At 44.5% G+C, this 16,603-nt stretch overlaps 1 protein-coding gene across 1 annotated transcript in view; it reads left to right on the top strand.

Annotated features, from left to right (window-relative positions):
* Positions 1–4,435, top strand: part of DIPK1C (divergent protein kinase domain 1C) — a 95,728-nt gene extending 91,293 nt beyond the window's left edge. The window contains exon 4 of the mRNA XM_029587151.1: positions 3,362–4,435. Coding sequence (XP_029443011.1) covers positions 3,362–3,574 — 213 coding nt within the window. The 3' untranslated portion in view covers positions 3,575–4,435. The remainder of the gene's footprint in view (positions 1–3,361) is intronic.
* Positions 4,436–16,603: the final 12,168 nt, after the last annotated feature.

The following is a 16,603-nucleotide window of genomic DNA, read 5'->3' on the forward strand; positions in this document are numbered from 1 at the left end:
CAAGATGTCTTTTCAAAAGAAGCTGCAGATATACTTCCGCCTCACAGACCTTATGACTGCGCTATTAATCTGAAGCCTAATACAGAGCAACCCAAGGGTAGACTGTACCCCCTGTCCGTGGCAGGAAATAAAGCCATGTCCAAATATATTCAGGAAAACCTCCAAAAAGGCTTCATAAGACCATCCAAGTCCCCTGCTGGTGCAGGCTTTTTCTTTGTGGGCAAAAAGGACGGTACACTACGTCCGTGTATAGATTACAGAGGCCTCAACGAAATAACAATAAAGGATCGCTATCCTCTGCCTCTGATATCAGAGCTATTTGACAGACTTCAAAGAACTCAAATCTTTTCAAACTGGATCTGAAAGGATCCTATAATTTACTTTGCATTCGAGCTGGCGATGAGTGGAAGAAGGCCTTCAACACTCAGGACGGCCACTTTGAATATCTAGTAAGGCCCTTCGGCCTGTTCACTTCAAGCTGTGCAATAAAAGAACTCTTGTGCTTGTGTAGTACGAGTCTAGCCCAGTGCTGTGGCTCCTCATGGGGCTCCTCCCCATGGGCGTAGTCATCTCCACAGCACCCAAGGATCCACAAACACACATAATTACAACAGACCCATCCTATGGAATACAATGCCTCTTGAAATAAGATTACAGAGAAATTTCAAACTGTTCAAAATAAATCTGAAAACCTGGCTTTTCAAACAGGCTTTTTATAAAGATAACGGAGAAAGTAAGTAAGGAAAAGCGGGCATAAAATAAATCAGCACCCAGCGCATAGTCTCCAGGTATCCACCTGGTAACTATTTTACTCTCACTGATAAACGTAGATAACAATTGAAAGTGCTAGAATGAATCACATGAAATACAACCATGAGACATGTATCAAAAGGACAATTTATGACATAAATCAAATAACTTTTATATGAATTATAGGTTACCGGATATTTAATGGCACTCCTGTAAAGTATTAACGATTTTTTACTATATGTGCCTTTTTGAAAACAGTTATGAAGGTAAATAACTTAATGACAGTATAGAAAAGATTTTAAATAAAATAAATAAATAAATAAATAGACTAGGACATTTCCCCTTACCACTCACTATAGAAAAATAAAAATATTCAAATGCTGGTGTCACCTCAGTAACAGCAACAGCAATTCCCTCCACTACCAGGAACATTGTATAATCCAAAATCCTGCAAAAAAAGTAGTCCTGACAGACTCAAACAGTTTATATATATATAACCATGGGCCAATAGGGATAAAAATCACCCAGGCCGATATTTTCCCACAATCTGCCCCGGTAGTCATGCATTTGGTGAAGCTCCACCCGGGAGAGATTCTCATAGGCAAGTGCTGCTCCTGAGAAAGTCTCTTGATGGACATTGTTCTTTTGGTTTCTTTTGTTGATGGAGTTGTTATGAAGGCACCTAGTAAAGATTTTAGAAGTCTGGAAGGCTTGTAAATGGACAATCTATTTTTTCAGGTAACTAGGTCCATTTCCACTTAGGGCCTTGTTAATCAGTGTCAGGGTTTTGAATTTGCTTTTATAAGGAACTGGTAGACAGTGTACATTTTGTAGGACATATGTGATATGGTCATGTGACTTGCATTTCTCTATCAATTGTACAGCACAGTTTTATTTAGCTGGAGTTTATAAGGGACCTTATATTCTAATGCTTTATACAGTGCATTGCAGTAATCTAACTGTGGATATCATGGCATGGACAACTATTGATAGGTTCTTTTTCTTGGTAAGAGAATGGAGTCTTTACAATGTATGTAACTGAAATAAGCATGTTTGGTTCTGAGTCTGACAGGACTCTGAGACGTTTAACCTGTATTTTTAATGGGAACTCAAAGGCTCTGATTGGGATTTTCAAATCAGGGACCTGTCCATTTGTATTTTGTACACAAAGAATCTCTGTTTTGTTGGGATTCAGATGGAATTTGTGGTTTTTAATTCGCTCTTGGATGGCTGTGAGGCAGGGACTTAGCTGTTATATTGCTGTTGGTGGATCTGGGTCCATTGATAGTATGAGCTGGACATTGTCTGCATAGATATAGGGTTTTATATCAAAAGTTCAGATCAGGTCACAGTCAAAAGGGGCAATGAGTTGTCTATGAAATGTACAGGACTTCCTCACTGATGCCGGCCTCGGGTAGCCATGTTAGTATGATATTGTTATCTTCAGTATGAAAACTAAGTGGGGGCTAGTCAGCAGTAAGAATGTTGAATAGTTTTCTAAAGCAAGCCACATAATAATTCATTAATCTATTCTGACCTCAATTCAAATTACAGAGCCAACACTTTTTTCCTTAAGGCCTGGATTCTCTAATACCGCCGGGCTCTTTGAATCACGCGGTACAGGGGGGCGGGGGGGGAGAAGCGGGGGGGCGGGCCTGCAAAAGCCGGCAGCGATCGCACCTCTGCGATCGCTGTCTGTGATGTCTTTGTGGTGTCCGCCCTGGTGCCGCCCCGACTCCTTCTGTCCCGGTCTTGACGCCGCCCCGACTCCGCCCCCATTTAGTGATCACAAGCAAAAAGGGACTTTTCACGTGCGATCGTTTTGGAAAATGACCCCCTAAGTTCCAAAAGGTATATGGGTTATCACAAAGGACATCTGGATATATCTCATGGAAGCTTATTCTTCTAGTACCTGTAAAGGTGGTGAAAATGACACCATAGTCATGTCTTCACAGCAACTTGGAAAAATTATATAACAGCTCCTATGCTATGATTTCTTCTGTTAAATAGTACTGCTTCTCACATCCATAGAGTTGCCATATGATCCACTGTCTGGAGGATGATTTTTGACTGTTTGATTTTTTAGCTTGTATCCCAGTGCACTGGGGGATTTGACATCAACACTGCACGAACCAAAATTAATTAGGAAGGAAAGGTATCATAAAGCCAGAAATGATTTGAAGTCTCTCTCCAGAGGCTGAGACACTTGACAGTTCTGCATTCATACATTTCATAATTTTAAATCATGCCTTATAAAATATTGGCATTTTCAACATCATAAATGTGGATAGCCTGAAAACAAAAGTTATATTTTCAGACCTGCAAAGTAATCACAAATCATCATGTATAGTTTGAGTCATCCATTGTTTATTTTGTTTTTAAATTCAGTCTCCCAGCATTCCAGGATTTATAATCTGGAATACTACAGAGCAGGGCCATAAATGTTAGAAGATTTAGAAATAAGAGTCAAAATGCAGATGCTGGCTGAAATGTGTCCCTGATGGGTTGAAATCTAGTATGCAGTCAAATAACTAGTATGCAACTTATGTAGCAACAGATTACAATAGCATCTCAGAAAATGCAATTAACCAGCAATTGTTACTGTTCACAGGTAATATGTGACAAAATATTCCGACGCTGGTTTTCACCAAGCATTTTGGGATCTTCAGTTTCTTTCCCTCTTCAGCTATGGAAGACTGTCCACAGCTGTGCAGAATCAAAGCAGGCAGGTACCACCAGCAAAGGAGCATCAGTAACATTTCTGTCAGAGCTACATAACTTAATCCAAGTCAGTAGAAAAGCACTTCAAAAAGAAGATGACTAGCTGTGTATGAAACAGGATATAAGAAGGAGTGATCCTCGCTACATGTTTCTCTTTTATATTTGTTCAATCCGCCACTGAACCGGTAGGCTTCATGGACTATGCAAATGAGATTCCTCTGTGAAGATGCAGTGACTTTTTTTTTTTATATATTCATTTTACCCTGTTTTCAACTTCTCCCCCTCCTTCTCTGGCCCCCGATGTCCTCTTGTAAATCGAAGCCTTATTACCTGTGCTGTAGCAGAGAGGACTAAAACTAAGCTACTGTGAACTTCCTGTACATGGTCGATATCAATGCAATAACGTCTAAGGGAATAAACACATCCAATAACTCAATCTTGTGTTAAGCAGATGAAAGAGATCAACGAACGCATGATAAAATGAACCTGCTGTAAAAATTAACTTCTAATGACTCGAAAAGGTAAATAAAACCAAATTGCTGTATCTGTTGGCTAGAAAATGACTCTGGATTCTCCCCTGGCTTTCAGAGAAACTCAATTACTTTTCTGGATGTTTAAGTTGTCTCTGGTGAGGGGCAAGGAAGGTATTTTCAAATTTAGTATTTTGTGTAGGTATTCAGACAGCTGAAGAAGGGGCCTGTGAGGTCTCAAAGCTCATGTAAACCTTTTTTTTGTTTGTCCTTAAAAAGGTGTCACAGTCTACAAAGACTCCAGTTTTCACAGGACCAATATGGTTACCAGAACTCTACTTATATTATTTAATGGTTTTTGTCAGATATACAGATTTGAAAATAAAAACCTGAAGAGTAAAACTCAAAAGCTGTATTTTTTGTGACCAGTTCTGAGGGCTGTACCTTCAAAAGGATTGTAACCCCCAACTCTGGGTGCAGGTTGCTACCCGATGAGGCCAAAAAATTATTTGTTGTACTCGTGGGGACAGGAACTCTCCTAGGCTTAGCTCAAACACCGACTCTTCCTGCCAGGGCCTGGAGCCTTGGTCGAGTTGGGGGGGGGGGGGGGGGAGGTGACTCCCAGGGTCACGAGTGCTAAGGGTGGCTTCCATATCTCCTTTTATTGTTTCCCTGGGGTAATCAATGTATGTCTGTCCCACAGTGTGCTGGGTATGCCAAAGAAAGACTGGAGTCACTGGGTTAGTGTCCAAAGGAATTTTTACTGATGAAAACTGGTACAATCTTAATTCGCAGCAGCACAATGATTTGCTTTGTCACAATTTCTTCCTCAATCTGTGCAGGAAGGTCAAACACCAGCCAGGGGAATTCCTACCCTCCAGGACTTGGAAAAATAGGTGGGCAAGTTGCCTTTGAAGGGCAGAATTACCCCTTCCAACTAAGGATATTTTGTTGCAGCCTCTGCACAGAGAGATAAACTCTCTCTTTCCCTAGGGTTTGGAAGTACCAGATGGGTAACTTCCCGGATGTTAGGCTTTGCCTTTACTCACAGTTTGTTGGATTAGTATTGGTTGCTGCTGCAGTCCTTGTTCTTTTCTTTCAGGTCCCTGATGGGAGGAATCCCTTGGGGCCGGATTCTTAAAGCTTTAAGAATCTGGCCCCAAGGGACAGAACTACTGAAGCAGACAGAAGCATCTTTATAATGTCAGAATACGTCAGCACCGATGACGTAATGGGATGCCACTTGTTCTATCCCCAGCAGTGGGTACATGTTGGTATCTGTACATACATTGCAGTTTGACTGTGTCTGGTACAGTCCATGATAAAACCATGATAAAAGCCTGTGAGCCCTGCCTTTAAAGGGGAACTTTGCCTTTAAGAGAAACTCCCTCCCCCCTGCTTCTCCCATTGGGAAGGGTCTGCATGCTCTCTCAATCTAATTTGAGTTTTGTTAAGTGCCTTATTGGCTCAAGGAACTGCCCTTCATGCTCCCCCCTGTATCACATGGATTCTAGGCTCATTGCCATTGGATCTCGCCCTCTAGCCCCAGCTTGTGGGGACATTTCCTGTAATCACACTCCAAGACTGTTAGTCAGTCTAAGCCAGGTGGCTTCAAAGGCCAGAAGTGCCTGCGACCTCTGTAATACAATTAGCTTTTTTTTACATTTCTTCTCACCATTTTAATTCTAAAGATAAATCAGCTTCAGAACCCCTTGTCTTCTCATCTTGAATCCCAAGAAACTCCATCTCCCTTCTCCTGCCTATCTCCAGCTACAAAGATCTCTGCCTGAGGCATATGCATTTGGAATGCGAATAATTGTAAGCAATGGAAAATTATCTGTACAATAAATAATTTCAAACTTAAAAGATCTTTGCCTGAAGACTGATTAAGAAGAAATGTTAGCTGTCTGGAGGAGGGAAATTTGTGTATTTCTTATTGAGCCAGCACAGTAAAAAAGCTAAGTAGATAACAGCAAATAAAAAGCTGTATCATACAGAAAGTTGCAGAAAAAGCTCACCAGTAGTTTGAAAAGAAAAAAAAAGGGCAAGCGTTTAAAAAAGAACTGTATGCAGTACAAGGAAACAGGGATGTCAGCCTGCTACAGAAGGGTTGCATTGAACAGAAATCGTTAAAGACTGCCTGGCATTTGAATGAGCCTCTCATGCCCGCAGTGCAGGAAGAACCAAGCATAAAAAACCCTAGATTGTAAAGATTTACACTTCGGAACTAACTTTGAGTCTGCAGGGCATTTAAGAAGCAAACGCAGATTTAAAAGTCAGCCCATACTGTAAGCAAGGAATACTAGGAGCAGTAAGGAAGCATTTGACTTTGTGTAATTTGAGCTCTCTCCTGCCATTGAAACAAAGGATTTAACGACTGTACTTAAGTCCATTCAAGTTTCCCTGGGCCGAGAAACTCCCCCCTCCCCCTTGCCACTGCTACAGGCAGAGAGCAATCAGTTGTCATAGTAACCTGAGCTCTGCCAACTTTACTAACTGAGCGTGAGTGTGTGGAATCGAACTGAATAAAAAAGACTGAATTCAACTGAACACACATCACTTGGGAGATTCAGATTGAGAGGACAGAGTGAAAGCTGTCTGCTCCTCCCCCATCCCTTTGTTACACACCTTGTTGCCAAAAAAGGGCAGAAGCCCTCCCCTCCTCCTGCCAGGCTTCAGTAAGCGGGAAGCAAAGAGCAATCACTAAAAGACAAACTTCTGAAGTGTTAATTACCAAGAGCCACAGCCTGAGCAGACCCAATCACAGAAAAAATTATGGCTGAGACAGCAGGGCAGCAGAGCACCTCAGAACAGCCAGCCAAAGCCACTGAATTAAAAAATGACAGACAGCAAATGGGGGAGAAAGGTGAAGGGAGAGATGAAAGCAGAAAATCAAAGAAGCTATGTGTACTGACAGAGAGATCTGCAGAGAGGTATGAGGCAAGAAAGCAGGACTATAAAAATAAAGTGGAGAAAGAATGGCACAATCTTGACCAGAAAAAAGAAAAAGTATTAGAAAGCCCCACCTGTTGTGGGAGTCTCTGTTTAGTGGACCCTTGGGCTGACCTGCTGGAGACTGGGAAAGATGGTCAATGTCTCTAATGAATAGCAGGCCGGGAGGCAGATGTTCAGGCAGGACGTAGATGCTCTTCACCCTGGAAGCTGGTGTTCCCCCGGGAGGAGCCCGTAGGGGCCCAGCCGCTGGGACTTAGGCGGGTTGTGGATCAGGACAGGTAACTGGAACCAGACTAGGACAGTAGCAATACTGTAACTGGGCTCGGGTTCTGGAACCAGGCAGGAACTGTAGTAGGATTTGGGTACTGGAACTAGGCAAGAACTGTAGCAGGATTTGGGTACTGGAACCAGGCAGGAAATGTAGCAGGATTTGGGTGCTGGAACCAGGCAGGAACTGTAGCAGGATTCGGGTGCTGGAACCAGGCAGGAACTGTAGCAGGCAGGCTGGGACCAAGCAGGTACTATAGCAAGCAAGCAGGAACCAACCAGGTACTGTAGCAGGCAGGCAGGAACCAAACAGGTACTGTAGCAAGCAAGCAGGAACCAAGCAGGTACTGTGGCAGGAACGGAGTGACGAAGCAAGGCAAGTCACTCTGGGGCACAGCGCAACAGGAAACCGGAAGGCTAACCCGTTGCAAGGCAAAGACTGGGTGGTCGCGGCCGGCTTGTGAAGGCCGTGGCGTCTGACGTCAGGAGTTGGATGGAGTCACCACTGGCGTGAAATGGCCTAGAAAAGGGCCCAAGTGGCGCACACGCGTGCCTAGGAGCCGGGCGTCCAAGGGAGACCTCACAGCGGCGCAGCCGCAGTGGGGATGCCGCCAAACAGGCCGCAACTCAGGCCTCTGGAAGCGGGAGCAGGTCCGGAAGCCCAGAGGTAAGGGCCTGGCTGCGGTGCTTGTGGCCAGAACCGCAACACCACCATTCTTAAGCACCTCATAAAGCAGCTGAATCTTCATTCCCTAACCTATCATCTCATCACAGAAGAGTATATTGAGTTCTTAATACGAACTAATACTGCAGAAAGCCTTGAAGAAAAAGGCTGCCAGTTGAATTTAGACCAAATATGCCAGAGAATGGTAACCAATGCTATTGACAGTGCAGAAGTAGATTACCCAATGAGCGAGACAGGCTCAAGGTCCGCAAAGTCACATAGGTCAAGGCACTCGAGCCACTCTCAACTCAGCTCTATCATTCTCCAAAAGAGAGCAGAGTCCCAAGCAGCTATAGCACGCATACAGTACGATGAAGAAGAAGCCGCCCTTAAAAGAGAAGGGCTCCGAATAGAGGAACAACAGAAGGCAGCTGCTGCCGCAGCTGCTGCCGAAGCATGCCAAAAGGCTGAACGAGAGATCACCCTGGACCTGTTGCAGCAGAAAAGAGAAGCAGCAATCCTTGAAGCCCAAATTAAGGTATTTGATGCGACCCAGAACCACGGCGATGAGGGGGACCCACTCAGCTTTATGGCAGGACACGGCCCAGTGGACGCGGAACTATGTCATGGCTCACCCTCCAACTCATGCCGGCTTCAAAACGCCACTTTCCCCAGAGCAACCCTTGCACCAGGAGGGAGCACACCTCCCCTCACAGATAGCAGCCTTGAACAAAGGAATCAGACCTGAAACGCAAATTGCCACGAATACCGAACCCCATGGCAACAATCCATCGGCTCTAAATTGCACGAACGCACGGTAGTTAACTCCTGCGCTAAGCATATGCCCCAAGGTAGACACTTCCATGCAACCAATCCCAACGTCCCATGAGCATCAGGAACGAGAAAAAACTGGGCAGCCACACTCAGGGAGGGCCCCAGCTGAACACCCCGAGTCTAAACAGGAGACAGTTAACCAACCAAACCCGAGCCAATGCACAACAGGAGTGATGTGCATAGTCAACCACAGGACATCCGCCCAGCAAGGCCTGCTACCTTTCAGGACAAGTCTTCAGAAAGAGAAGATTTAGCAAGGTACATGACTCGCAGGGAATTCATAACCACATGGCTCTACGTGTTCAACGACCGCCCTAAGAGTTACAGGGCATGGAAATCTGACTTCCAAGATGCTGTGAAGGATCTGAGACTGACCCCAAAGGAAGAGATGAACTTGATGACGAGATGGTTGGGACGTGAATTGGCCGAACACGTGACAAGATTAAAAGACTTCCACCTAGATGATCCTCCTACAGCGCTAAAAGAGGTGTGGGAGAGACTTGAGCAATACTATGGGGACCCAGTCGCCATAGAGAATGCGTGGTTCGAGGAAATGGAAAACTTTCCAGAAATATCCAGAAAGGATAACCGAAAGTTACAAGAATTGGGAGATCTCCTCCAAGAGGTGGAGACAGCGAAGGCTAAACTAATTTATCCGGGTCTCAACCTTTTGGACACATCACGAGGCATGAACGCCATCATAAATAAATTGCTAAGTGATATACAAGATAAATGGGCATCTCATGGTGCACAGTACAAAAAAGACAACAAAGAGTACCCACCTTTCCATGTCTTTGCAAAGTTCATACGGGATTTAGCAAGGGGCAGGAACGACCCTAGCTTCTCATACAGCACACATGAGATACACAGAACCAGCCACCGAGTGGGCGAAAGGCCAGCCAAGGAGCATGGCGGCAGCAGGAAGCCCATTTCCGTACACAAAACGGAAGTGTCGCTTGCAGCATCTACACCAGATCAACTTCCCAATATGGATAGGGCAGAAGATCCAAACTGGCAGTGCCCAATACACAAAAACCCCACCCACTCAGAAAGTGCCGAGGATTCAAAGGGAAACCTTTGAAGGAGCACAAAGAACTGTTGAAAAAGTACAGAATTTGCTACTGGTGCTGTTCTTCGTCCAACCATATGGCTAAAGACTGAAATAGCCATTAAGTGTTCAGAGTGTGGGAGTGACCAACACGATAGCACCCTGCACCCTGACGAAGCAAGATTTCACTCTTCGGGAACCTTACACCCCAGTCCAAACCACGGCGGGGAGGAGAAGGATGAGCAAACGCCAGAACCTGAAGTGATCCCCAAATACACACAAGCGTATGGGAGAAACAGCGACGGGAAATCCTGCACAAAAATATGCTTGGCCAGAGTGTATCCCGAAGAGTCACCTGAGAAGGCAGTCAAAATGTATGTCATCATAGATGAGCAGAGCAACAGATCCCTGGCAAGGCCAGAATTCTTCGACTTGTTTGATATCTGTCACCAGTACTCTCCGTACAACCTCCAAATCTGCTCAGGGGTCACCTGAGTGACAGGGAGGAGAGCAGGCGGATATGTGATAGAGGCAATAGACGGCAGCAACAAGTCAAACTTGCCCATGCTCATCGAGTGCAACCAGATGCCTGACAACAGAGATGAGATTCCCACACCAGAAGCCACTCGGTACCATTCTCATCTAAAGTCCATAATGCACCAGCTCCCACCACTAGATCCGGTGATTGACTGCCACAGGTTGAGAAAGTGGCACAATAGACCTCTCACTGGTATGTTTGGAAGAGGAATCTGGCTGCTGCTCTCCAAGTGGAAGTCAAAAACCTGAAGCAGGTCCTGGCTGATGTTAAAAGAGGGGCTTCCCCTCTATCTAATTACAGAATGAATACCAGCTTCAGATGATAATAAAGAAAGAGGTTTATTAATAAAGGTAATTAATAGAGGAAGGCGGAAAATTCCTCTATGGAGCAGAAGAAGATACAGAGAGAAAATGGTACAAGCAAAGGTGTACAAAGTCTGTTCAAAATCTGCTCAATGTTCTTAACGTGTGCTTCAGCTTATAAAGGTTTTTGGATCTGCTACTATCAGTCATCTGCATAATCCACACCCATTACCTTTAATAACCAATCAATATATATTTTAACATGTGTACAGCAGCTTGCTCTTACTATAGGCCACAGTTAGAATAACAAACTTAGTTCCATCCTTCCAGGAATGATGTCATCCGTGCTGGATGATTCTCTGGTAAGTTCAGTGATCATAGTGCTTCACAGTGCTATAACTACATATGTGCAGGATATATGCAGTTCACTATTCTACACTGGGGAGCTGCTTGTGGTTTCTGCTTTCGGACTTGGCGAGGTTGAGGCTTCTTATAAGGTCTCGTAGTACGGGACCTTGCTGGTGGTGGGTAGGCCTTCCTTGGATGGTAGAAAGACTTCTTAGAGTCCTTCCTGAAGGGTTGTCTTGAGAAGTCTGAAGGCATTGAAGAGAGCTGTTTAAGGGTCTCATGATGGTCTTTTAATTCAGCCACCATTCATTGGATCTGTTCACTGAACAGATTATCTCCCACACATGGCAGGTTGGACAACCGGTCTTGCACTTCTGGGTGAAGGTCAGAAGATTTGAGCCAGGCCCACCGTCTTGCTGAAATGGCAGCTGCAGACACTCTGGTAGAGGTGTCGAATATGTCATAAGATGTTCGAATCTCATGTTTTCCTGCCTCAAATCCTTTGTTAACAAGGGTTTGTAGCTGGTCTTGGAATTGTTCAGGCAGGGACTCAGAGAATTCCTATATCTGTTTAAAGATGACCCTATTATATTGGGTCATATAAAGCTGGTAGGCAGCAATTCGAGAGATGAGCATGGTTCCTTGGAACACTCATCGACCAATGTTGTCTAGGAACTTTTGTTCCTTAGCAGGTGGGGTGGATGAGTGAGGTTTTGCCCTTTTCTGAGCTGACTCTACCACAACTGAGTGGTGGTCGAGCTGGGATTTTTGAAAACCTGGGGCTGACTGAACTAAGTAAATAGTGTCAGCCTTCCTGTGAACCGGAGCAATTGATCCAGGATTTTCCCAGTTCTTTTTGAGAAGATCAAGAAGTACTTGATGAATGGGAATAGAGGTGATTACCTTGGGGGCATCCAGAAATTGGAGTAACTCCATCATTTGGTGCCTGTCATCTTGTTCCATCTGAAGTTGAAAAGGAACCAACTCAGACATTTTCTACACAAAATTTATGAATGAGAGGTCTTCTGGAGGAGAACGCTTTCTACTTTCAGTAGGAGAAGGTGGTGAAGGTATGTCATTGGTGTCTGTTGAAGTATCATCACCCCAAGTGTCATAAGGATCAGCAGACTGTCCTCTAGGACGAGAAGGGAGTTGGATACCTGAAGGCCCCGGGTGAGGCTCCGAAAAAATCGAAGGAATCGCCAGCGGCACCGATGATAGCATGGAAGGCATCGGTGCAGGCATCAATGGCATTGAGGGCGCCAATGGACGTATCAGCACTGATGGATCAATCAGTGGCAAGGAACGTATTGGCATCGATGGCTGAGGTAAAACTCCCGATGAAGCTGTCCTCGGGGAGGGCATCGGAGCCATAGGAGACCCGGGATCCTTCGGTGGAAGGGCGGCCATCAGCGTCTCCATCCTGGATAGCAGTGGTGCCAGCGCAGCCGGAATTAGGTCGATGACAGGTTCCACAATCGATGCCGGTGTCGGTGCCAGAGGAACCTGGAGACGTTGCATCGCCTTGTCAATGGCCTCTTGAACCAGCCGGTCCAGTTCTTCTTGGAGACCTGGAACAAGCAGCCCCATCTCCGGAACAGAAGAGGGAGGCAGAGGCATAGCCAGAGGGACCACCTTTACAGATGGAATTGCAGCTCCTAAACCCCGATCGGGTGAGGGTGGCCTCAATGACCTGGTCGCAGGAATGGTCGGTGCCTTTCCTGGACGGGGCTTCTTTGATGGTGGCTCGGACGGTGGCGAGGTCGATGACTTCGCTCCCTCGACGGTCCGAGTTTTGCGATGTCGATGACGATGTTTCTCCCTGCGATCCCCTCGATCCCGAGGGTGAGGAGCAGGTGTCGATGGCTGTGAAGATGTTGATGGTGGTCGGTCACTGGTTGGTGGTCGATGCTGGCGTGACGTTGACGGTGCCGGTTCCGATGACGTCAATGCAATGGATGGAGTTGGGGTCTGAGCACGGAAGAGGAGTTCCATCTTCTCCATTCTGGCTTTGCGACCTTTTGGTGTCATGAGGGCACATTTGGTGCAAGTCAGGACATCATGCTCACGGCCTAAACACATTACACAGACTCCATGGGGGTCTGTGATAGACATGGTGCAAGTACAGTCCGGGCACCGACAGAACCCCGACGCCATGGCCATTGAAAAAAAATCGAGTCGTGGTACAGTCGACGGCCAGTAGGCCGCAAGGGCCAAACTCGATGGTAATCGACGGAAAACGGATAAAAACTTACCGGAGTACCGCGGTCAAAGAAAAGTTAGAGGAGGGACCCCGGAGGGGCAATTTAACTTTAAATAATTCCGTGAGGAAAATTCCTGTCAGGAATCACTTATTTATTTATTTATTTATTTTCTTTTATATACCGACATTCGATCGAAATATCACATCGGTTTACAGGGAACTGAGAAATAGGGGGGGGTTGGTCCGCCCTATTTTATATTTTACATTATAAACCACGAGGCTACTGCTGCGCGGAAAAAAGAAGACTGAAGGGGGCCCCTTGCTGGCTGCAGGGTTGGTGCCATGCTGGGCATGCCCAGTAGGGGCCAGTCAAAGTTCTGGAAACTTTGACAGAAGTTTTCCGTGATTGGGCTCCATCCTGATGATGTCACCCATATGTGAGGACTACCATCCTGCTTGTCCTGTGAGAAATTATTGACCTTCCTAAACAAGTTCAAAATAAAATATATTCTAGCAATTTGGTTGTGGTTTAATTTAGTTTTCTAACTACAGTGGGAGAAAAGGGGAAAAAGGGATAAAATAGAACTACTCTTCTACATCAAAGTTATAATAATGCACAAGAGGTAAACATTTTTTGGATAACAGGAAATTCTAGAATAAGGATATAATGCTGAAAAGTGTAGACTCAGGAGTAAGGATGGTGGGCATACAAACAGATGTCTTGTAACCAGCTTTACTCTGCCATCTTTTCCCTGAAAGAAATTCACCCCTGCCATCCACAAAAAAGATTCCTGTAGCTGGGCTTCTCTCTTTCTGTGCTCAGCCAATTCTTGGTTCTTATTTAAACTGGACCACAACAAACTCAGCAGTTTCAAAAAGTTTCTAATCATTGCCATCTGAAAATGAAAATGTAGATGGAATAACAATTCCTGTACTCCACTGATCATCTCCTCTCTAGCAGCATGTAGATAGCACACAAGATGGAAGTTTTTTCCAGTTATCACATATGCTAACATAAAAATTACATAACAAAATAATTTATGGCTTAGGGTTCAACATACTAAAACAGAATAGACTAACTCATCATTATGATGACAAAGAAAATTATACAGTATCTGAAAATGAACTATATCAGGGAATAACAACTCCTGTGTTGATTTGATAACCTCTTCCCCTCTCCATCAGCAAGTGAACAGCACACAAAATGGAAAAGGCATTTAGAGCCCAACACAAATTATGCAATTTTCCTGAGTCCAAGGCACTGTAGCTAAATAATTAGATCCTGCTCATTGAAGGAATTATTTCTTGACGCCCCTTGTGGAACGTTGGTACCTAAAAGGTACTATAATTACCACTTATAAGTCCATATTCTACTGCTGGGCACTAGGCAAAGTTAGCAGGATATTTAGCTGACATAAAGTTAACCAGCTAAGACCTAGATTTATCAAATTGCTATAAATATCATGTAAATAATGCCTGTGATAAAACTGGGGGGTTGTTTCTCTCTCACACGGCACCACCCCATCCAGTCTCTCTCTCACCTGTTACTCTTTGGCCCGTACAGTCACAGCAGACACTCCCTCTGTCACCAGTCACCCCCCCCCCCCCCCCCCCCACACACACACACGAGGCTGTTTCTGTCTTAAAAATCACCACCCCAACCTGTCTCAACAGTCTAAAATTAGTCACTTTCTTCTGATGATGTTTTTTAAATTTACAGTTATGTCATACAAAGTTATGGCGTTGGTGTCTACTTCGTCGGGAATGGGTCGGTCCAGGAAACCCTGCTTCACTAGGGAGAATGTGGAGCTCCTGGCGTGCCTGTTCCTCCGGGAGAAGGAAATGCACTTCAACCCCTAGGGCACCCGTCGAGATTTACATTGTTGTAATTTTGCCTCGAGGGGCCCTCCTGGAGAAGTTTGATAGGCATACCTCCTCCCCTCATGAGCTTGAAGATCTGAAAAAAGGACAGAGACCTGTGCCTTCATGAGGGGGAGTGGTTAGAGGAGGTTGGGAGTACTTTACATTCTCCCTTATTCGGCATGTTTAGTTGTTCTTACTACTCTCAAAGCTTGGGATGGTCAAGAGTTTAAGAGAATGTCACTTGAAATTGAAAATAATCTAGCTAGTGTAGTATGTTTCAATGTTTATATAATGTATGTGGTTTCTCCAGATCTTATCTCCTCTCTTGTACATTAGAGGTGATTAAAGTAAATGTTATATTTTATTATGTAATGTGTAGGAACCATGTGGAATAACATGAATGTCTGTTCATTACAAACTCTAATAAATATAGATTGACTTTATTATAATGTTCATCATTTTCTTGCTTGCTATTGTCTGAGCATACAGCAATCTGATGCCTCTTAGTTATCTTTTTACAGCAAGTAACACCAGTGGCAGTGAAGTGGAGCTTCCTGGGCTAAGCTCCGACTGTGGATCCAGCTGCAGAGGTTAGTTAAAGTAGTAGTAGTAGTAGTAGTAGTAATAGTACTGGCATGATGTGTCACTACCCATCCAAAATATGTCTTATCCACCGTGTCTAGTAGTCATGGTGTGTGTGTGTGTGTATACTGTAATGTATTTATTAGAAGTAGACTTTTAATGTATTGGGCTGTGAGGGGTATGTATGTGGTCTTCATAGAGGATGGTGCGGGTATGGGGAAATAGCCTTTTATGGTTAGAACTTAATAGTGGTTAGTTGTTACATTCTGACATGTCTCTGTAAAAGCAGTTAGAGATATCATTAATTATTAATATTCATGTTTGCTGCAGCACCAGCTGTTGTTACATTAATGTGTTCCCATTCCCATATCACATCTGCTCTGCTGACTTGTTGTTTTCTTTTTCCTTAACAGAAGATTCTACAGCCACTGCTAGCACCCTGAGCCAGCAGCACCAGACAGTCTTCAAGCACAGCAGTCTGTTGATCCTGGTTGCCAGGCCACCCTGGACCATTCTGCAGGCTGGGCTGCAGCAGAGATGAATCATTCTCTTCTGCAGCGGATTCCGCAGGTGGTCCAGCCTTTAAACACTTGACTAGAGAGCATGGAGTTGAAGATGCAGGGCATTGAGTCCACTCTATCACATATTGCATCTGCATATGTTGTAAAGTAGACTTCTAATTCCCCTGCACCCTCAACTCCAGCTCCTGAGGATCCGCAGTGTCTAGAACTTTTCAGTTATTCATCTAAATGGCTTTTGAATATCGACGTCCAAAGGTTTTTATTTTACTTAAGTTTAGGACAATGGGTGGGCCTGCCTGTTCCTGATTTCCTTCTTCCAATAAGGATGTGCAGAGGAGAAATTTTAATTTTGTTTCACTCATTTCGTAGGGCACCTTCATTCAGTTCATTAGTTTCAAGTGGAAAAAATGTTTTACAATTCATTTTACAGGTATTTGTCCAAATGTTTACCATTAAATTTAATGGAAGAAGCATTGCAACCTATTTTAGGTTCAAAAATTGGGGTTTTTTTCATTAATTCCAATGAAAGGTTTGGGA

The sequence above is a fragment of the Rhinatrema bivittatum genome, chromosome 2 (genome assembly GCF_901001135.1).
Source record: "Rhinatrema bivittatum chromosome 2, aRhiBiv1.1, whole genome shotgun sequence".
In the NCBI taxonomy this organism is placed as follows: Eukaryota; Metazoa; Chordata; class Amphibia; order Gymnophiona; family Rhinatrematidae; genus Rhinatrema; species Rhinatrema bivittatum.